The sequence below is a fragment of the Cataglyphis hispanica genome, chromosome 1 (assembly GCF_021464435.1).
Source record: "Cataglyphis hispanica isolate Lineage 1 chromosome 1, ULB_Chis1_1.0, whole genome shotgun sequence".
In the NCBI taxonomy this organism is placed as follows: Eukaryota; Metazoa; Arthropoda; class Insecta; order Hymenoptera; family Formicidae; genus Cataglyphis; species Cataglyphis hispanica.
This window is the reverse complement of record NC_065954.1, coordinates 16,228,254-16,251,853: the sequence shown is the minus strand read 5'-3', so window position 1 is coordinate 16,251,853 and position 23,600 is coordinate 16,228,254. Positions and strand designations below refer to the sequence as shown.

Below are 23,600 nucleotides of genomic sequence, written 5' to 3'. Positions count from 1 at the left end.
CGTTGCTCCTGTTGCCGCACAGGATTAGCGGAATGCGCGAATTCTTCGGGGAGGGAGCGAGATAGCGACGGAGATAGCGGCCGTGCGGTCGCGCTCGGTGCCGCTGGCCTGCACGAGTCGCTGCTGCAGGAGCGGCGACCGAGCAGATGTCGGCGAAGGTGAGGGAACTGTGGGCGTCCTTGCCCCGGGGAACAGGGACGTGTAGAGCCTCGAGGGGTACAGGTACGGCTGACCTCTTGAGCGGCACCGAGTTGTTGCGCGCTTTTCGTTCTGTCGGGGCGAGACTCCTCGGGGGAATGTGGTCGTTACTCATCTCCGAAAATATTTCGAAACTGACGAATATATTTTTTTTTCTCTTCGATCAATGATATTTGATCCCATTCTGCACGCTTTATGCGCCTTGTTTTCTGAAAGAATTTACTGTTATTTGGATATCCATCCTCGGGAGTCTAATGAAACAAGATGTGCCTTGGAATGCGTGTTATATAAGTTACATGTCATAAAGGCGGAGATATTCTGGAAGAAACTCGAATTATTTAGAAACTACTTACATTAGTCTCTCGTGCATCAGCGAAAGTGCGACGCTCATTGTTTCTTTTTATATAAGCGAGTTCATCCAGCAGCAGGTAGAGATCTTCCAGCAAGGAAAAGATCGGCAAGGAGAAAAAGAGAGAGAAAGAGAACTGGCCAGCCAGCTACCGGTTAGCCCAGGTCAGGGTTGCCCGCGAGCTACAATTTGGCATTTCTCGTGGATCCTGCTGTAGTATAATTTGCCTGACTCTGCCCCGCCGAGGAATCCGGTCCATCGAAGAGGTCGATCGCCGATCGATGCATAGTTGGGCGGATGCGAGACACGCGATGGAGAAAGCAGATAATTATACGGTGCTTAATGAAGTACGGATAGGTCCCGTTGTTAATTTTAATAATGCAACGGTGAATGATTTTCCGCGAATACGGCGGTTTGCGATCGATCTAAAAATATCACGAATTGTAAAACGTTAGATCTACAAAAAAAAAAAAAAAATTCGAGAAAAATTTAATCCATACACTCGGTGTTTGTAAAAAAAAAAATATCTCCCGTCACGCATAACGACTCTGACGTTTACCCGATCGCGAATCGTTCCGATCGCTTAGACGGGACCGCCTCAGCGTGCACGATGGAGATCTTAATGAACTCGATGCAACGCACACACCACTATTGCGCGCAATCTGTAATGCCGGCGCCCAGTGCAATTTTATTATCGACAATGTTAGGCCCTCGATCCCCGACGAACCTTCTTCCGGGCTTCTTTAAGGCCGGCTGTTACGCCTGCCGCACCTCTACGTAGCGGATGCGGACCGTTCCCGTTTCTAGAGTCCAGTTGCCGGGGGGAGCACGTGCACGAGATATGCAATCTCTGTTTTTATCTCTGTTCCTCTCCTCCGCCGCGGTCGCGTCGGAAATTCCAAGTTGATCCCTGATCCTCCACGTGACGATCGGTATTTCGATTCCGCGTGCTGGCAATCGCGTTGTACAAGCCTCATCTAAGCGCACCACCTGTGCGTACGATACCAATAATCGCTATTCAATGTCGCTCGCCGGTATCACGCCTGCTCCGCATCTTGCAACGGTAAAGCTAATTAATAACGCCTCTTGCGAGATCGCGGCTAATTTAGCCGCGTTACGCACGAAGCGGAATCGCGCTGCCGATTTTACTGAGATCGATCGACGCGTTTCACTGAGCATCAATCTCAAAGATCGCATATAGCGAGAGGGAAGAAGAGAGAGAGAGAGAGAGAATACGCGCTCATATTTCCTCGTTTATATTTTCCCCCATCATATATCAGTCATATTTGTTATTCCATTCGCGAAGAGATCCGAGATAACACGAGGGTGTTGGTTCGCGTTGCACGCGCGCGCGGTTATTACTGTCTCGGGCGAATTCGCGTCGCATCTCGACTCGCCTTCCGCGTCGGCTCTTCCGCATCGAACGAGCGAATACCGGAGCGTACACTCGTTGCCAGAAACGAGGAAGTATACAATTTTTATTCCATTCTGTTTTTCGATTATACAGTTCTTACAAGAGCGAATCTAAAAAAAAAAAAAATTATTATTATTCCTCGTCGTTCCTTTTAAGTCTCAATATAAATCTGGCCTTTAGAAAATGTTTTATTAAAATTCTCACAAATTGTCAATGTATAATAAGAGCTATTTTAACATAATTATAGCGTTTTTTTTATTACTTTAATCACAAATTTCTCAAAACTGATGTAAGCTTTTTGAAAAAGTCGGAATTATAATAATATTGGGGAATGCGAGTATTCTCTTTATATTTAGAGTTACGAAGGAAAAAAATTTTATTATACTGTCCGATTCGTTCGCGAGTCGCGCTGTATCAATTATGCGTGCCCCGTTTCTCGTGTTTCCAGCATTCTGTTTTAATATCGCGCGATTGAAGATTTCCGTCCGTGATTGCCAGACGACGATGACGGTCATTAACATCTCCGGCATAAACAGCCAGAGAGGAAGAAATATAACGAACTATTAAAAGATATTTATAAACCGGAGATAATAAGGCTTCTCCCTGCGTTATAGCCGCTCGTAGATTCTCTTAACGAGGCACTGGCGTGCATAAGCGTGGCATTTCAGCTTTGACAATCCTGATTCTCGGTCGCGACCCATATTCGACTGCCCACTTAAGGATCATCGCGTGGTAGCGATTAAGGTGTTCGACGGTATTACTCGATTCACGGTTTCGCTTTGATGTAAAGATACGCCGCGTGTGACTTGCGCCACAAAATAGAAATCAGCGTGGCGAACGATCGATTAAACGACCGTAACAATCGACAACGTTAGATTCCTTCAAGAACTAACAAGCTGCGAACTAGATTCGCTTTCCCTTTCACGAGTAAAATAATGCAGCGAATAAAATAATAGCGTTATTTTGTTAAAATGCGGAATTTTGTGAAACATTATTACATTTTTTAATTACATTACTTTACTTTCTGTAATTATATAATTGACAATGAACTGCAAAGCCGGTAACATGTCCATGAATTATGAGACGAAATATCGCGAAAGGAACAAATCTGGTAAAGATTTTAGTTTAAAACGCTCATTTCTCCGTCTAATTGTTCGCGCTGCAATACTGCACTGCGTTTTAAAGAAGTTCAATGCAGTCCAAGAAAATGTAACCCGTGGTTTACGATAAAAAGTCGTAACGGCTCGCGAAGGTCTCGGGACCTTAGGGACAACGGTTCTTAGAAATGCAAGAGAGCTGTAATCCTTCCCTCCTCGTGGCAGTATACGAATCACTGTCGGCAGAAAAGTAGCAGCCCGCGGGCTCCGCAATTTCCGTAAATACACAGTGAAAACATTGCGCGTCCTCGTAGCCATTCGCCGTGTATCTCTTTCTCTATCTAGACGAGGAAGAGATTGGAGAGAGGAAGAGAGGTCCGCCTAGCTTGTATATTTATTCCTACCGCAGAATATTATATTTTGCTTTGAATTTTCAATTAATTTTGAAATTAGATTCTCACACTTACTTTTAGCGCTAAACGTTCGAACGCAGAATGATTGTCGCGCGGATTTTTTTATTCTAAAAAATCTCCCCCGAAGACCTTAGAGCCTTAAGGTCCAATACTCTCTCGACATGGTCACGAAGCGCACGGAAGCCGATAGAGCTTCCGTCTCATCGGGCGAATCGCGATTGCACTTTGACTGACTCCCGTTGAGTCGAGCACGGCACGATGTGGCACGGCAACGTCGATAGTCGGCGTGTATGAACAATAATTTATTCCGAATGGGATCACGGCGCTAAAGTCGTGCGGTCCGATCAGCGGCCATACGGCTTTTCTGATCCGCAAACCAAGAAATCGGATCAGTAGCAAATAAAAGGCGTAAGAGGGGAGCTGCACGGACGGTCGCGGACACGTGGATTCGTTCAACTGTCATTCGTTGTTGTGAATGAAAAGTTTATCGTGCAGCAATTCGAAGCCGCGGCATCTTCATCGTGAATTTTTGACGCACGTAAAAATTATAAAATATACATAAAATACATGATATAATTATCTCGAAAGTTGTAAATTTTATTTTAAAATATTGGAAAAAAGGGGACACAAGTTTTTCCGTAAATTATTGTTAATTGATATGAATTGTACGTCACATGTGATTACGTAAACATGTTACATTAGTCGCTCATCTGATTCATCCACGTGTCGCGGAGACTCTTAACGCTCTGCCGGCGCGAAATTGAGTGTTTCGCGGATGTATACGGAGAAACTCCCATTAGCGGAGGATGTTGTCGTTACGTCGTTACGTGCTGAATTTATCTCGATTTTTTGCGACGATTCGAGCGTACAATTACGAAGGAACGAGCAGCGATCCGATGTAACTGGACGGAGCCATCTTATCCCTTTCAGACTCGGACTAATGACAAGGGCGTCTGGCGTTAGCGCCGGATCCAACGTGAAACTCCGCGCAATCAAGGGCAGGAAATAAAATGCGTCCTCCAGTTGAAAATCGACGAAAATTGCCGGCCGAAAAGGCGCGTTAACGAGCGTCATTACGACGCCATTACGCGCGTCAAAAAATGCGTGAGATCGAGGAATCTGAAGGTGGAATCTACAAACTGGTTTGACGGCGCCCCGCACGGGCGTTAATGCCCCCCGTGACCCTTAATTTAGCTTCTTCATCAATCTCGAAGAAGCTCGCGATTCTCCGCCACTATATCGCGCTTAATTTAACGGTACTTATCGCTAGTGTCGGAAGATAAACTATAACAATTACAATTTTTTTCGAGACTGCAATGCAATCATAAAACGTATATTTCATATTCCTCAGTCACATATTTATATTGGATTAAGCAATCGAGTAATTAATAGCGCTAAACACGCTTCGCCACACCCTTTAATATGACAATGAGTCTGTTAATTAAGCCAATCAAAGATTGCATTAATTATATAATCCGTATGAAATAATCTGGATTAAAACAAGATTAACGTGAAATACGATCGTATACGTTTTATGTGCTGCTTTATTGCCGTCTACTTGATATTGCGGTATGCTCTCCCTCGAATACTACGTTCTCTATGCTGACTTCATCCGATCAACATTATTATTTGCATAATAGTTTACGGGGGACAATAAGAGGCACACGTACAGAACTGCTATGATGTGGGAGAAAGAGGGCGAGGTTTCTCCCGCGCGATCGGCGCGTTTAGCACCGGTTCAAGGCTCAGAAAATAGTATCGATGTAAACAGGTAACGCACTGCATGAAATCGAATCGAGACACTTCACAATGTGCGCGGAATCGTAAGTTGGTACGCGCTATAAGCATCTCGCATATGCGGGTTTATCGCGAATCGGTCCGCAAATATCGCTATTACTTCCTCTCCCCTTACTTCGTTTTACAATCTAAAGCAAACTGTTGGCGAACTCTGAGCGGATATGCGCGCATCGTTGCACGCCTCGAAGCACGTCCTTAAACTTGCGCACACAGCGACGTAATACTGACGCTTTACGTTCTACCTGCAATGCTGCGCGAATTCCGTATTTCGTATCGCATTAAATAATATATAGTCGCTTCCTGAAATACGCGAGTGATGTGTTCCCACGTTTCCGATTGCAAGTTGAAACGTTTAATACGCGTAATTAAACGCACATCACATCATAGCGGTGATGCAGATTATTGAAAGCAATCATCTGAAAATAATCATTTTATTCAAATAAAATATTATTTGAAAATTTATTTTTTATAAGGATGAATTTTATAGGTAGAAATAGGTCAGGAAATATATTAATTGAAATATTTTAAAAGGACTTTCATAGAAATTTTAATTCAAAATAATATTTAAAATTTCCCATAACTTGCATTAATATTTCAAATATCTTATATCTTACATTATTTCATATTTTATGGAGTAAAAAAATAAGAAAAGAGAGTGAGAATATATAAATATAAATTTATCTCAAAAATAATAATTAGTTATATCGTTTAACGGAGCATGAAAAAGTACCTAAGAAACATATAAATCATAAGAGAGAAATAAAATAAATAGAAAAATAAAGAATAAAAATAATATTCAGATATTAATTATATTTTACTCGTGGAACGACAGAGAAATAATTATCCCAATTAATTATTTGAAATTTCTAACTGTTTCTAATCTCTTCTGCGTTTTCTATTTTAAACACACACTATTTTATATTATTGCAAATTATACATACATACTATAAGAAGCTTTTGGTGCGTTTACTTTTAAGATTAAATACGCAAGGATGACATTCCAGTGAAAATCAGTGCACCTTCTTTTCCATATATATTTCGCAATCTGCTCTCGGTATCAACGCGGCCTCTTCGACCTCTCCCACGGTGCGTGATCGAGCCTGAAAGATAGGCCAGCGAATGAACAGACTGGGGGAGGAAGAGCGCGCGTAATGAAATCGGCTCGCATCTGAAACGCACCTATCGCGGATAATATGAGAGAGAAAGAGAGAGGGAATGTAACACAGCGCCGGCAGCAGCAGCAGCAACGAGGTGACGTGTGGGATCGTCCTTGTCTGCGCTCCCGCGGCCCCCATTGTTCGCGCCGGCGACTCCGCTTTGCTCGCCCCGGCAACGCGCGCGCGAGAGCACGCGTGCGTATGCATCTATCTGTACGCGCACGGCTATCGAAAGTAGTTCACTTTGCTCGGCGAATTGTCTCGCCGCGGCGCATTGAATCGTGCCTCATTCCCGGTAACCCAGAAAGAAAGTGAATTTCTTACCGCGATTCGCGATTAAAGCGGAAAACGAGCGCGGACGCTTCGGAGGATGATCCATATATATGAAGAATGAAAATTTTGCTTCACATATTTCTTGGATAGTAACATTATTTTATCATTAAACATGATCGAAGAGGTTTGAGATTAATTAGAAATCGTTCAAATTATTTGATTTATTTATTTTGTCATATTTTTTTTTTAAGAATAGTTGATTTTGCGTTGATATTTCATCATAACGGGAAAGAAATAACAATTTTGCTGCAAAAAGAATATCCACTTGTTGCATAAGCCGACGAGCAGATTTATTGTCCGAAGGGAGTAAGGATGAAGAGAGATAAAACACCGACTTTGATTTATCCTCTGCGGGTTGCAATATCGAGACAATAGACTGGTAATCAGTATCTAGTGCAATCTCGACCGGATATTGATCAAAAACACATGCGCGCTTTTTTTTCCTTTTTTTAGCACTGTTCTAATATTTTCCCATCTTCCTTCTTTTTTCTTCTGGCAACTAAAGCAGTTTCATTGAAATTCAATATAAAACAAAGGATTGGAAAAAGAAAGTGCAATCCGCGCGACAAATTAATTAGATAAATATTTTATAATAATCAATAATTAATTTATTAAAATTGGAATGGATTACGCAATAAGTATTCGTACGGAATTACAAATAAAATGCAATTAACGCGCACTTTCTCACAAAAGGAATGATTTTTCTTCGCACCTCGCAAAAACTTAAGCATGAGTAATCACATCGCCGTAATCACCATATAATAAACACGTACGAGCTTATCTCAGGCGCTATCGCGCGACATCGATTTCATAAGACGTTCCCAAGGAGAGGCGCAATTGCGCGCCTCCCTTTCGCAATTCTTTGTGCAGTCGATGCTCGAAAAAGGAAGTGACGAGATCGGAGTAGCAGCAAAGAAGAAAAAGAAACATGACGCATTCGATTTTCCGTGATCGATCTCCACGCAATTCGTAAACTAAATAATTCGCGAACCCTTCTTACATTCAACACGTTTGAATTCGATTTTTCGTAAAATTTTGTAACCGCATCATGCGAAATATTATTGTGTCTTAATATCGACAAGATTACGTTACATTAGCATTTATATTTGGGGAGTATATTTAGATAATATTTAGAATAATATTTACGGGGTTATATTTCCTTTAGTTATCGCGCTGAAAGAAATGGCGCGTTAAACAAAAGGAATATTAAGCGAGTGGTGCGACATCGATTTCCTCTCCGCTTCGTTTTGCAATTTCTCAGGAAGTGGTAAGCGGGGGAGGTGAACCAAACTGCAAAGCTGCCGTGATGGGAACTGCGAGATAACTCTCTGCCCGCGTTGATTTTCAAGAACGCCAAATTGCAGGAAGCGAGAGGTCAGATCTACCCGCCGGCGTAGCACAGGCCGTGGGGAACCGGCCGAGGGTACAACCAGGGGGGAATTCACCTGTGCACCTGCAACCGACTCGTCCAAATGGCGGTCGGATCTATCATCGTTCGCAGCATTTCTAGAAGCCGGCAACTCTTGCCACATTGGAATCTCGTCGATATTAAGACAATCAATCACGAATGACTCATTTTACGAAAAAAATTTTCTTGAAAATTCTTCTTGAAAATAATATGATTTAGGAACATTTTGACATGCGGGAGATCTTGATATTTTCGTATTTAGCAATATAAATAATTTTTAATAATATTATAACTGGTATTTTAAAAACACTGATTATTACTGTAAAACAATTTTAATTAAATAATTAAAATGCCAGCTGATTAATTTTCAGAATTATATTTTCATTCTCGAAATGTATGTAAATTATCTTGAATTAAAAAAAAAGATGAAGATTCATTTAATGAATCATTTTTTAAATCTGCAAATTATGATATACTCTTGTGCAATACCGAGAATCATTCTATGGAAGGGGACTGCAGGTGGAAGGAGAGGTCAGATGAGGTTGCGCATATTATGTGTGGCGAAAGTGTGTAACGACCGCCCGCCCTAACCGCGAGTGTGGATTGCGGAGCGCGTGCTACCACCACGCACGGCAATCGTCTAATTGCGTTAACCGGCAAGCACGAATGGCAGCCGCGATACGCGAGTGACACCGATTTACTGGACGGCGATAGGATCTCGCGGATTTCGCAAAAACGCGCGCAGGGAGCCGATGTCCCGGATAACGCCCCGGTCACGCTTTCGTTGTCGCGAATCGATCGCCGATTGATAATTGAAAAATTTAATTGATAATTTTATCATTGTTTGATACGCAAAGCGATATTCTCCCCTTCTCTTCACTCCTCTCTTTCAATCTCTCTCTGCCTCTGTATTTAATGCCGGGATGCCACGAGAAAACGTGATGAAAACCGAAAGCGTTCCGGTTGACCCGCATCTTTGAAAACACAATGGGCATCTCTCCTGCCATCTACGATCAACAATTTCATTTCGCAATGTTTCTTCAGCACCGCATTTCGCATACAATGCCGTCATAAGCGGGCCTGTTACGAAAGGCGTAAGCGACCGTCTTGGTGATCTAATTTAGAGAATGCGAGAATGTGTAATTAATAAAAAACGAAAGCGTATTCGCGTAAATAAAAAAAAAAAAAAACGACCACGTTACGAATTTCGCGCAAGCGAACGGAAAAACGAGTCCAGCGGTGAAAGGGGACCGCAGAGAGGAGACATTCGCGAACAGGGATGAGCGAGGGAGTGGGGGGAGGGGGGGGAGGGAAGGGGAAGGAGCGTACACGTGCGTGCGGCGCACACACACACACACTCGGAGAGTGTGTTGCTCTCGCTTGGGAACCCGACGCCGAGCACGTCCTTGACCGGGTCTATCGTGTGACCGATCTCCGGGCGCATCACAATGCCTCTTCCCCTTCACCGCGCCCGCCTCCAGCGCGACCCTCTTCTACTGGGGCCCCGCGACGAGGTCCCCGCGCGCGCGCGCGGCCACTTTGTCCCTGTTCGAACGCAACCCCGTCGCACGCACACGAGCGGTTCTAACACTGGCCAAACAATGCGAGATCTAGCACGTTCACCATTTTTCGCGACTATTGTTTGCGCGGTATTAATTACTCGCGATGCGCAAGCGAGATAAATTTCTGTCGTGGGGGAGGATAGGCGGGCGCATTTCACCTGCAAGTAACGCTTTGACGATGGAAGTGCTTTTTAGATGCGCTTCCTCGCCGCATCGACCTTATCCTAAAGATCCATTATACGGCGCGTTCGTATCTCGCACGAGCACCGTCGTAAACATACTCCACGCGATATCGAAGATCACCAGAGAAGCAAAGTTTTCTGCTCCTACAGAATACATGCTTAACTTGAGATCGAAAAACATCGTTTTGCGGTCGGATTATCATTAGTGCGATTCATAAATTAAGATTTAGATACAGTATTTCCTTATCAATAGAAGAGTGCTGAGGATCGACCACGTGGTACATTGTTCGATAAAGAAATGAATAGAGGAATAAATAATCATTTTTTTTTTATAATAAAATGAAAAATTTTTAACGAAAAAGATACGTTCATTCCATTTAAGTAACGGAGGATTTAAGTAATGAGATGATTGATATCCGCGTCTCTGAATAGTTTCCATTTTTATCGGCACGCGATGAGAACCGCTGTTCATAGTTAAAATAGTGGGAGTAGACTGGGAGTAGTCCAATACGATGTACGGCGAGGCGGGAGGGAGCTGAGACAATGGAGCATTAAAGCCACGGCGTAGTTTTCTCGACAGGAAATTACAGGGATCACGCGGAGATTGACAGAAAAACGGCCCTGGCGAGCACGTAGATGGCGAGCGCACGAAACACCCCCGTCCTCATTTCTCTCTCTCTCTCTCTCTCTCTCTCCTTCTTAAACACACGTGAGAACCACCCCGTCCAAGTTCTCATCAAGTTTACACTCTCCACGAATAAAGAATCTTCCAAAATCTTTGCAATTCTGCGGTTATTAATATGAAAAAAATTTTCCACGAGAAGGCGACGTATATTCCGAATAAAAAAAAAACGATAACGCATCTAATATGGGATCACGGATTGGTTGTTATACGTCGATTCCGCCGTAACTACCATAAGTAAGCGTGCGCATCTTCGAGTAATGTCTCAATAATCACGCGTGGCGAGGGGAGAAAAGATTTCCCGTTCCTGCGCATGCATGATTTACGACGCTCTTCATTATCACCAATCGAACCGGCCGATAAACCGGCATACGGCGCATCGCGAGGCCATCGCGCACTCCATCATTCCGATCGACGCGGGGAAAATAGAGGATATCGATTCGGGAAGGCAGAAGAGCCGTAAAGAAGAGAGAAACGGTACAAATGGTACGTCATGTCGAACACAGGTGGGCAGCGGCGATCGCTATTTCTGGACCAGGAACCGAAAGATTTGATAAGCGATGCTCTGATCAAGATTACAGCTTGGCCAAACATGCGAGAATGAACGGAAAAAGAGGAAGGGAGCGCAGTTGCAGATTTCTTACTGCAAATAGTATAATATGATTGAAAAGTGGAGATTTTTTATTTGTAAGAGATATAATATCTATTATTTTTTTCTATATTTTTTAAAGCCTGGATCTGTTCCGAACGAGAATGCGATAATTCATTGAAGTCGTGATTCAGAACGAACCGCCATCCATTATCGTAGCGGCGTTAAATCCGCGCGAGGATGTACCTGCCTGCATCCTTCTTCGCGGAACGCGTCGATTTAACCCGATGCAGCGCTAAGAGCCGATCGATCTCGTTGGGTGGTAGACGCGACTCGGCTTATATCCGCGAAACATATCAATCAATCAAGATGACGTCGCGTTTGGATTTCAGAGGAGCTTCCAACGAGCACGATAATTGACGAATATCCATCTCGCTTTCTTTTCTTCTTTGGATAGTTTTAGATATCTGATTAATTATGATTGACCCGTTTTACCGATTTTACGTTCTCTTATATTTGCGAAAGATATTCCTACAAAAGTAATTTTTCCGGCTGTCAAGAAAGTTGTAGCCCTAAGTAAGGTCTAAACAGCGAAACACACGCAATTCGTCATCAAGCGGTATAATAGTAATATTTCGAAACTATACGCGAGCACACAGCGCAGATTATGCGGTCGCGATCTCTGCGCTTGATCCCCAAGGAATCTTAGCGCTCGCTTAACCCCCCTTACACGAGAGAGACGCCGATGACGTACGGCGTCGTGGCTATCCATTATCGGAGCAACGATAAATTCGCCCCGGCCGGGGTTGAGCGGGTGAATCGGCCAAGTGCGGCGTGTCGTACTTGCGCGCTCGATCGCTGCCGGGTGGTGGGTCTCTCGGCTAATAAAGAGAGTAAAGGGAAACATGGAGTGAGGAGAGGGAATAGGCAGAGAGGATCAAACGGGATATTGGCAACATTAAGTATAAATGCAACCTACCGAGATTTATGCCCGTCGAGGAGAGGAGAGAGCATCTGCGAGAAGAAGAAGAAGAAGAAGAAGAACTGGAGTGTAGAGGGAGAACGAGTATAGAAGGGATAAGGTCGCCGCGAGGCGGAGGACCACACGGAGAGTTGGGGCCCGCTCGTGGGGGGCCCTCACTTCGACTTTCCTCCGTGAGTCCCTTTGCGAGCATCTCTCTCCTTCTGTCTTTCTCTCGCGCTCCGCCCTACTCCCCTTTCTTTGCATAACCGCGATTTGCCGCGATATCGATACCGGAAGGTAATGAAAGGGAAACATCGACAAGGGTCAGTCAGTGTATCCAGGACTCTCTCGAGTAATATTATCTGATTATCGAGGGAGGTAATGCGCGCGTCTCGGGGATTTTGCTATGAAATAATGCTGAAAATTTATGTATATATCTTGTTAATTTACTTATCACGATAGGAAATCAAGATTTATTTTCATTCACGCTAATATCTCGAGCAGTTTTCTGTGATTACTTTAATGATACTTTGCTCTTTTTTTATTTCGATAGATGGATATGCGCTATAAAAAGACTGCATATCATCTCAGAAAATCATTAATAAATGATCTCACGATACATACGCTTACTCTTCATCTTTTCTCTCGTTTATTTACCCTCTTTGTGTCTCCCATCTCATTTTATAATATTTGTATGTAAAAAGAGAAGAGAAAAGTTGTCTTGCTAGATGAAACGGTTGTGCGCAAATAAATTGAAGAAATAAGAAAAGAAATAAAGATTTACTCACATATATAATTGTGCCCTTGGCTTTTTTACAAGTCTAGAGAGAAACAGAAATTATTGATCTATTCATTGTAAATGCATTTCCTGTATTCTTTCCCGTGGATTCCGATAAATTATTGTTTTCGTTAATTCCGATTTTTAATATGTTTGTTTATCTCACGGCCACCTGTTTTCACTCGCTAAATGATAAATCGCGAGATTTTTTGCAACATCGTGGAATTTGTGCGTTTCTCTTAAGAGACGCAAGAAGCTCGCTCGCGCGTTGAATTAACTTCGATCGATCGCCGCGCAGGACGACTTGAGTAGAACAAAAAGAGAAACATAGAGAGAGATGGATATATGGTTCGTTATGTCGGTAGCCATAAAGATAACCTGTCACTCTTGCATACGTAACGCATAACGTTACGCAATCATTACGGACGTCGTGTCTAATGATCCTTGCTCGGATCCTGACGAGACGACTCGTCAGGAAAAAGCGAATCCGATCGTTACCGCGGCGAAAACCGGTTCGTACAATAGCACGGCACGATTTTAAATTCGAACTCCGACATCGCTTAATCCAGCCCGCTCAAGAGAATCGAGGGATAATTAAATTGTCGAACAACACCCAATTGAATGTAGTGTTGAATAACAAGATTAACAAGATTTGTTTAACGATATTACCGAGATACCCGACCTCAGACACATCGTCGATCTCGATCGCTTCGGGATCGTCGCTTGGCCGGAAATGTCCTGATTTTTCGCGAGCGAAAGTAATGAAGCGTGCCGGTTCGGCTCACGATGACAGATACCCTTGCCACGCCGCTACACGCCGATGTCTCGTACACCCAACGCACGCTCGTTACGCGAGTTGCAAAAGTATCTGTGAACATTGACACGATATCCTTTATAGGCAAATGATTGGTATATTTCAAATACAGAAAGTGATCATTTAAATAATTTTATTTAAAAAAATATTATTTAGAAATTTATTTATCTTTTTTTTTTGTAGGGATAGATACACAAAGGAAATATTTCTATTTATATAGAATAAACAAAATTTTTTTTTGCGCATTTCTTTGCGCATTGACCACTTCAAATATTATTTTTTGTATTATTTCAAAATAAACGTAATAAAAAATAATTAGAAAAGCAACGAGAAAAATATGCATCTATTTAAAAAAAAATAATATGAATTTAAAAAAATCTAATATGAGACAAGTCCCATAAGAGAGAAATAGTGACAAATTTGTGAAAAAAAAATTTTTGTATTTAAAAGTTTTATTGCTGATATAATGAAAGAAATGATTATTTCAATGTAATTTGAAATCTGTAATGAAATATATATTTGAAATGTTTTTATTGCCTTGATTTATAAAATTAAATTCAATTAAAATAACTTTAATTAACACATGCAAATAAAGTATCATCTCTTACATTTACACGGTTAATATAAATAATAAAATAAGAAAGTTAAGAATATAAGAATCAATATAAAGATCAATAAGGAAGTTGATAACGAAAAATAAATAATAATCAGTAGGAGAAATATGTTTCATAAATTTAAATATCTTAATTTTAAATCTTAAATTCTTACTTTAAATATTATTTTTCTTTTTCGCTTACATTTCATCTAGATTTACGAGCATACCAATGGCGTGAAAAACAAATTGAAGGAAGCGATGGGACAGCTCGCGCTATTAATATCGCGAACGATGATCGCCGTCAGAGGAAGCGATTCGTTAGCGAATCAGACCCGTTATCGCGCGATTGCTTCCTCAATATCAAATTGATAGAACTGATTGTGAGACGCCGACGCTCGCGAGAGATACATCAGATCTGGATGAAGGAAGCGATATATGTATGCGTGTATTTATATCTACGAAAAAGAAAGAGAGAGAGAAAAAGAATTCACTTCGAATCGTAACGCCAGTCGTTTTCCAGTCCACAAATTAGTGAGGGTCTACCTGTCTTCCGATAGGCGGATGCGGAAACGGTACGGAGAGAGATTCATGCGAGATTCATACGGGACTCGTTTCGTCGCGAGCCACAGAATCTGCGATCGCGGAATATATACGGTTGATTGCCGATCGCGAATTGGTGCATCTGTTAATTCCGCGTCATTTAATGGCTACGGCATTAATCTTATTTCAGTTCACGCCTCCGTACCGAGACTGTAAGTATGTCGTCGACAGGCTCTTCGGTCTTTGGCCGAGGAAAGATTACAATCTCTGCGATCATTTGCTATCCATTGGGAAGAGATTCCGCCAAGCTTCAGAAACAACACGTGTGTACCTTGCACGGTTCCATTAACAAGTGCGTCGATGTTGCGATAATGTACGAATTCCTTAAAACGGAAAAACGCGCAATCTATATATATTATACTTTAATTTATTATTAAAATTGATGGAAAAAAATTGAGAATTTTTTTTTCAAGAAAAACTAATAAATAGTTCTAATAGTTTAACTTATTATTAAAATTCGTGAAAAAAATGATTATTTTTTCAAAAAAAAAAAAAAAAAACTGAATAATAATTCTAATAGTTTAATTTATTATCGAAATTTATGAAAAAAAATGAGATTATTTTTTTCAAAGAAAATTGATTAATAATTCTAATAGTTATAGAATGTACGCGCGGAGATACACGGGGTGTAAAACAAGGATTGCAAATACAATGAAGCGAGTTGTAGCTTCGGCTAGACAAGCGGCTGACATCATCCGCGAAACGTAAAACAGTTTGCAGAAAACGCGTCGCGTGCACGCGTCAGACACTAGACGGGTGCACGGCGTATGCACTCGAGCGTGAGATGCGTTGCGCGTTGTTCCACATATACAACGACGGGCGTGCGTACCGTACGCATACGCAAACGGTGAAGGCGGATAGATAGGGATACGGCAGGAAATGATTCGTGTTGTATATCTCCTCTCGTCCGGCCGAACAATGCCGACGTGACTCATCCTCTGTGCCCGCGATCCGACGAGCTACGAAATGAGCTCTAAAATAAATCCGCGGCTCATCATCAACTACGTCGCAATTTTACTAATGTAAAAGATACCATTTTATATTACCTGAAAATAACTATTTTTTATACGGTAATGCGTAATCAAAATCAGCCGACAATGACATAATTCCTCGTGAATATTATATCGAGGAAGTAGAACAAATTTTTCATATCAAACTTGGAGATAAATGATTTTAAAAAATAACAAATTAATATAACGTAACGTCCGCTTTACAGACGATTTATAATTCACGACAGAATTTAAGTAGAATTTTATTTGTAATTTTGTATGCCACGCATCTTTTAATGTCTTGATGTGTATTATATGTGTATTTTACTTTAAATGTTTTCTATATTAGTATAAAATTAAAAATAAATTTTTAGTTGCGAATTTTAGATCGTCTATAAACTGACACATACGTCATCATACGAAGCTATCAGAATGAAAAAATACTACATTCTATTGAAAAAGGTAAAAATTAATCTTGATATTTTCCATAATCTCTCGTCAGTGATTCTTAAATTATTTTAAATTCTTTTACAAAACAGAATATTGTATTTTTTATTTATGCGCAATAAAGTCTATCCAGACGAATTTTTAATAACATATGATACAAAATTGTCAAACTTCTCACTTAAATTAAAAAAATGTAAATATATTATTAAGTTTTTAATGTTCGCGAAAGGAAAATCTTGCATAAAAAGAATGCGTTCTACATTTTCGATTTATTTTTACGTGAGGAATCAATTCTTTTCCGATTTTACTATCTCGTGCAAGATTGATATCAGCATTCTCGTACGATTCGTCCCGTCGTTGCCTACACGTTTCGAAACATAATACGGATAGTATAATATCATTGGCGCGCGAAATTCTCGGGGAGTGAATCGCGCATCGAACGAATTACGAGACTTTTCTCGCCGCGTTAGAAGCGCAGCGAGCGTCTCGAGACATAGGGGCCAATTTCTACTGCTCTCCTCCAGGTATAAAGAAGACGGTTATACACATCGCCGGTACGTGTATATAGCGATGTAATATTGGTATATAATACCGGGGTGTAATTACGGCGTCTAATAGGGATTACGGCGCTCGGCCGAGAGAAATCGAACATCGAGAGAGAGAGAGAGAAGGGTAGCCCGATGATGATCGATACCATTGGTATCATCGCGCGGTAATTATGGGCGCGGTGGCGGTGACGGGCGAGGGAAGGAGGCAGGGAGGGAGGGGCAAAAGGGGGCTTGGAGGCCGTAGTAGGTACCCGGGGGAGTGGAGAAGTAAAGAGTAAAGTAAGGGGTTCCTGCGGTCGGAGGCGCGTTGTTGCGGTTAAAGCCGTAACACGTCGCGTCCGAGCAGCAGCCGCTTCTTAACTACCCGCTCGCCGCGAAGCGCGGCCACGGGGATACCTGCTTGGTAGCCCCGCGCCGCGCATTTATTATAATATACGCGCTCGAGAGAGACGAACGCGCGTCGATTATTGGCCTGACACGACCGCAGAACTCGCCGGACACACTGTCTGTCTCTTTCCCTCCTTCTCTTTCTCCCTTGTTCTCTTTCTTTCTCTCTCCGTCGAGACGGTGGATTCGTAGTATCGAGAATTTTCGATAAACAAAAACCGCGAGACGAGAACTCGTTCGATTCGAAGGCCCGACAAAAAAAAAAAAACACGCGATCTTTGCAATTATAATATACGCGCCGCAATGGGGATGAACCGCGATCACCGCCTGTACGAGCGCGCGTGTTTCTCGAGATTTTTATCACACAGAGTGTATTGCCAGAATCTTCAGAAATTGAAGTCTTCAGAATTTCGACGCTGTGCGAGGAATGATTATTCGTCTGCATAGGTCGTGAACGACGAAGTCTGAAAGTGACATTATAGCTACAGAAATCGAATAAAGAAACTTATTTCTGCGAGGGCAGAAATAACAAGATTATCCGAGATTTAAAGTATCGCCATCGCTCTCGCGAAAACCGCGACGGGCGGCCAACTTGCGTGCTTTGATAACAATTTCATAAATCGTAACAAAAAAAATGTGATACACGGAATCCTATGACGCGAGCTGACGCGTGAAAGGAATTTTATGCGCGCCGGCGCAATTATAATCCACATGAGTCGGAATAAATGGCGAACGATTACTGAAGCGACCGCAAGATTCTCTGCGACTTTCAGCGAGGCGATAGCTGTCCGGTTGTACATGCGTATGGTATAGATGGTCATTCTGAAATGCTCGAGAAAAAAAAAAAGACTTGATGCCGGTCTGTCACGTGCAATTATACCGCGGCGTGTCGGCACATAAAGTAAACGCGACCGCAGAGTCCTGTTTGCTCATTTAAACTTTACAGGAGACACATATATGTATAATATGTACATATTGCGACCACGAGTTTTGACGTAAAAAAATCCTAAGCGTGATGAGAAACAATTTTGCCCCGCGCACAAGATTATTACGGTATCGTGATCGCGTATAAATATGTGCGCGAATCGCGCGGTTAAACGTACATATTGTAATTTGCGAAAAGAAAAAGAAAACGCATTTGCTCAATTTTCTGTAGCTTTGCACTCGCAACGTCCTTGTCGGTGTAATTTAGTGTCGCGTTTTTCCCGCCGTCGTTTCCGCGCCTTCGTCCTTGTTGCGCGCGAATCGAGAGAAAACGTTCAATATTTCGTGCTCGATTATTGCTCGATACTCGGCGAGCTGCGTCGATTTCCATCCATCGATTGCAAAAGCGATTTCGTCGGTTCGTTAATCTCGCTGCCGGGACCTTCGGCAATTAAAATCGAAGAAATCGACTGTGACGCTTGCGCACGTATAATCGCGTGAAATTCGCTAAAGCATAAAATTCGCGTAAAGCGTGATTGATGGCGGGTTTCTTTATTTTTTTGTCAGCCAATTGCCATAAACCATTTTTATCGAACGATTAAGAATCATATGAAAATCGTAAAGTGGCGATTTCGCATTCAACTTCACCATCGGTCACCATCGATAGGACGAGATAACGGCGTGCATTAAGATCGCGGGCAACGATAAATGAATCCCGTGTGTCGATCAACCGACTTTACGCGATCGATTTTTGCTGAAATGAGTAAAGCATTAAGCTTCGCGAGCAGTAATCGCCATACGTAACGCATAATACGAAGTCCAATCAGATCACATTTGCTTTCCACTCTAATGCTCGTTTGATCGCAGCTGTTAACGAGGCTGTCTAAATGTCAATTCCTACACGCTGTTTTGCAGTCCGAAAGAATCTGCATTTTACTCGTCGACACTCCTCGCCGAGACAGGCGTACCGTTACAACAATCTAAATCTAAGAGATCTGATAAAGGAGAGCTTGATGTAGCAACGATTTACATATTTGCCTAAGTAAGAGGAACCATTTGTAAAATATAGAATCTCGCACGTTTAACGGCACATGAAGGAGAAAAGAGAAAAAAACCTTGCGAACTTTCGCAGTAAGTTAAAGCGTTAATGGAACCATGATCGGCAGTTGCGAATGCGTTTCAAAGTAATTTGCCTTCTCCCTACCTATTTGCGCACGCCGACAGAGCCAACAAATTGCTTCTGTGTGTTTGTTGAGGGCGCGCGCGTGCAAGGTCTTCTTTTAGAAACTAATTTTTACGGGCTCGAACACAATAAGCGGAGCTAATGCGCGTGCGGCCCAATGATCGTTTCACGATCGTCGATTCCGCTGGCGCACCAAGGGAGATCGTCTCCTACCTAAAGGCACGCATGCTAGGGAGGAAAAAAAAAATTATAGGAAAATACAAAAAAAGAACCCACCCGGAAGAAACGAAATTGTTATATTCCATCCTAATTTACGAACTGCTAACTTTGAACATTTTTTTTTTCGAGAAATCTGCAATTTTACTGCGACGTGATCTATCTGGATCGTAAATCATCAACGTGGGCTGGATTTTGCGATAACCTCCATCTACTGCCATCTGCGACTTACCGCGGGTTGAAACGTGAAACTCGTTCGTACCTTTGGTCGAGGTTTGGGTCGAGCTCGGTGGATAAGAACGTTTTACGATGTTTCTTTAACACACGTTAGGACGATGCAGAACAAATAATTAATAGCAGGATAATGGCAATTTAATGCGCCGCAATCGATGTCTCGAGGTGCGACAGGATGAAAAAGAATAACAATAAAAGAGAAAGACACCAAGAGAGAAAGAGAGAGCATGAATGGTTCGAGCGATCGCGGTGGATATCGGTGTTATTAATAATGACAATTAAAACAAGCTGCACCCTTTAATAGATTGACAGAAGTGCTTCTCTTGTAAATCCACCGCGCGAGATAATTATCTATTCTAACAAAGAAAAAACGAAGAAAACGACAAATTATTAATTTCTCCATCTCGTTCCTCTTTCCATTGCCCGGAAACGCAAGCCCAGCGGGATCCACCGGTTTTTCGATCGGGATACACGTGGAGTGCCGTGCTTATGTCAACGGCCACACGTGGGCGACGCGATATGAGAGATCGCGTCGTTATCTCATAAAGTAGATTCGCTTCCAGAGCACGAACTGGAAACAGTCTTGTTCTGGAACATGTTACGCCATAAACGAACACGTTTGCGAATGTCTTTACTGTAACAAAACATTGCCTTTCTTGATCGAATGTCGCAGCATCCGACATGAGACTGATAGGTCTCGAGAAATACTTATGTTTACATAAAAATTGCGAAATTGACTCAACCTTTCGTAGAGTAGAAATTACATTATAGTACTGATCGGAAGTGCCTCTTGATTAATATATGCCTACTATCTACTTTGTAATTAATTGTTCGAGAGGCAAATTTGGAGGACACTGTAACCGTGGATGCAGCCGCTGGCCGCGATTAATAACGCTTGCAGCATCTAATTCTGACCGATTCACAGTGATATGACGAATAGTTGCGTTATCCATGCGACGCTCGAGTTTCGGCTTGCTGGGACCAAGGGTTGGTTGACGGCTCTCTTGCTCTTCGGCCTGACGTAGAGGGGTGATGGAGGAGGAGGAGGAGGAGGAGGCTGAAGGGGGTGGCAGATTGATCCGTCACGGAGCGCGAGCACAATCACCCCCATTAGACATTATGTGCCTCCCAGCCACACGCATGTGTATACGTGCATGCGTGTACTAGCGTTACTGTGCCGGCCACCGAAATGTATCCGCTTTCTCTCTCTCTCTCTCTCTCTCTCTATTTGTCTCTCTCTATAACCGGGTTCTCTCTCGCTGAGCTACGATACTTGCTCTGATCTATCGTGTTGGCCGCGACGAGGGACGAGTCCGGATTTGCGACGAATTTGCGAACTCGTTCGCGTCTGATCAGAGATCGCGACGACGTTCGAGAGAAAAATTGACGGGAAATATACGCTTCGCGTCGCGTTAGTCGTCGTTTCGCCTTTAGATTAGAGCGCGAAAGCGCGCGCGGCGACACGGCGCGCTGCTCACCATTTGCCGCGGCCACCGAAGCCACCCACGTAGCCCGCCGCTCGTTTGTCATCCGACAAATAGCCTTTCTGCCGCGCGCGAGAGGAGCCAAGTGCGTGTGCGACGCGCGTACACGCTTTCGCGCGCGCCTCCTTCATCTCTCGCGCGGGCCCGGCGTGTGCTGCGCCCGTAAGATTATTATTATCTTAACGGTCAGGGCCGCGTCCAACCAACGAGATTCGACGTTTTCTCTCGTTTTCCCTTTTCTCTTTCTAGCTTTATCGAAGCACTCGAGAGAGAGAGAATTTTATCTAAATATATTAATGTCGTAATATATGTATAGCAAGAACAATACAATTCTGTCTATTGCAGGCAGCTGTCATCCCTCTTTTCATTTTTATTCGGCAAGAGAACTTCCAGATTTAAGAAATCATTTGTTCGAGAAATAATATAACGAAATACACTAAGTGAGAGGAAAACAGTTTTAAAAAATAAGCTATAATATCTTTGCCAAGATGCGTATCGAAATGTCAAGCCAGACTGTGAATCGTGCAGACGTATTTGTATAAACTCATGTTATGCGACGACAATTGAAAATGCGCGTTACAGTAATATTACTCTCGTCACACGAATGTGTGTTAAAAAAAGAACCTGTCAGCCTCTTCCTTCGTGTTTTCGACACCGATCCCTCATCGATGCAGTTACGCACGTCGCGAGCAACATCTGGTGCTAAAACCAGAACGAGGATAGTGTCGCACAGAGAAGAAGGCTGCGAGTATTCGCATATAAATTAGACGCTATTCGGGGAATGCGAGACGGTGAGCAATATGTTGTGCTCGATTAATACTTTCTTTTTGAAGTAGTCCTATGACATATCTACGCATTACGCGCGAAACGACAAATAGAGACTAGTAATTCGTTCTCCTCGTTTGTTCACAAGAAGCGAGTGATTTATTTATACAGAAGTCTTTACATCATTGCATAACTTTTTATTGTACAATTAAATGCAACGAATCTACTTATCATCTATTAGTAAACATTAATTTTTTTCTCGTTTTCTCAAAACTTTTCTCGAGTTTTTCAAGAAGAAAAATGAATACGTCCCTATACAACGGAGAGAGATTTTTTTTGGTTTAGAAAAGTGAGCGCTGTGCCAAAGGGATAACGCTTGGGGGTCGGTTCGGCGAACGAAAGGCTGGAGAAAGTCAGTGAAAGAAGGCGTGAGAGAGAGAGAGAGAGAGAGAGAGAAAGAGCGAAAGAGCGAAGGAGCGAGCGAAGCAGCGGACGAGGTGAGATGAATAAATAAGAGGGTTTTGAAAGGAGCTCGTTGTGGCCCGGGAAGTTATTACGTGGCGTCACGCGATGATGTATCCGCGCTGGTTCAGATTGTCTCCGCGAGATGGGACCGCAGACCGTGAAATATGCACCAACCCCTGGGTTAAACCCCCTGGAGGCACCAGCCAGCCCGCCCTTATTCACGACCGCATCACTACCTTCAGACGTCGAGGATGATCGCCGGGTCTTTTCGAAGGAGGGTCGAAGCGCCACTCTGCCTTTCAATCGTCGAATATAAGAATAACGCACTTTAATTTCTTTCTTTTTATAAATATTTATAATACAATATTTATAATTAGCAGCATCGCCTCCCGAATAAGATGTAATCAGATGTTTTTTGAATCTATCTTTATTTCAATATTTCGCGAAACGCGCTTCTCCCGTATAAAATCATACATCACTCAGCGTTACGGAATTTTGATAAAAGCGCGCCGCGACGAATAAAATAGCGCAACGCAACGCAATATGTCCCCGCGATGATTAACGAGCAGAAGAATTTTTATCGCTCGCGGCGCATCGAAGGCTCTCTCTCTCGCATCGTCGCCGATCGATAGCTTTTAAAATACTCCGTTAAATCGAGATGGGTCGGTGATGCGCGTATAGTGCGCTATAGTCAAAAAGGGCGTATCCGGATTGCGCGTGGCAATAATTTCCATATATAGACGTACATATATATGTGTGTGTGTGTGATGTGTTTTTATGCGTGTGAGATGTACAGTGACGGAGCATAGATCACGCATGGCACGCGACAGCACGTGCTCGCGCTCGTCCGCTACCCCTCGCGTGTCCCGCCACCCCTCGCGCATCCGCCACACTCGGAGCTCCTCCACTAGGCTTTTCCACCCACCGCAAGACGACGACAAACCACTCAAGTGCGGCATGTCTCCCTCCTGTCCCCTACCCACCCTCTTATGCGCGCGACGTAACCCTTCTTCCAGCCATTACCGT

At 42.9% G+C, this 23,600-nt stretch overlaps 1 protein-coding gene across 9 annotated transcripts in view; it reads left to right on the top strand.

The window, feature by feature from the left end:
* LOC126848481 (paired box protein Pax-5-like) overlaps positions 1-23,600 on the top strand; it is a 152,898-nt gene that overhangs the window by 87,457 nt on the left and 41,841 nt on the right. Inside the window, exon 1 of one of the 9 annotated variants that reach the window (XM_050589508.1) lies at positions 22,085-22,135. The exons of the other annotated variants lie outside the window; for them this stretch is intronic. Within the exon in view, the coding sequence (XP_050445465.1) occupies positions 22,126-22,135 (10 nt within the window). The 5' untranslated portion in view covers positions 22,085-22,125. Of the gene's footprint in view, positions 1-22,084; positions 22,136-23,600 lie in introns of those variants that run through there. 9 annotated transcript variants of the gene reach the window in all.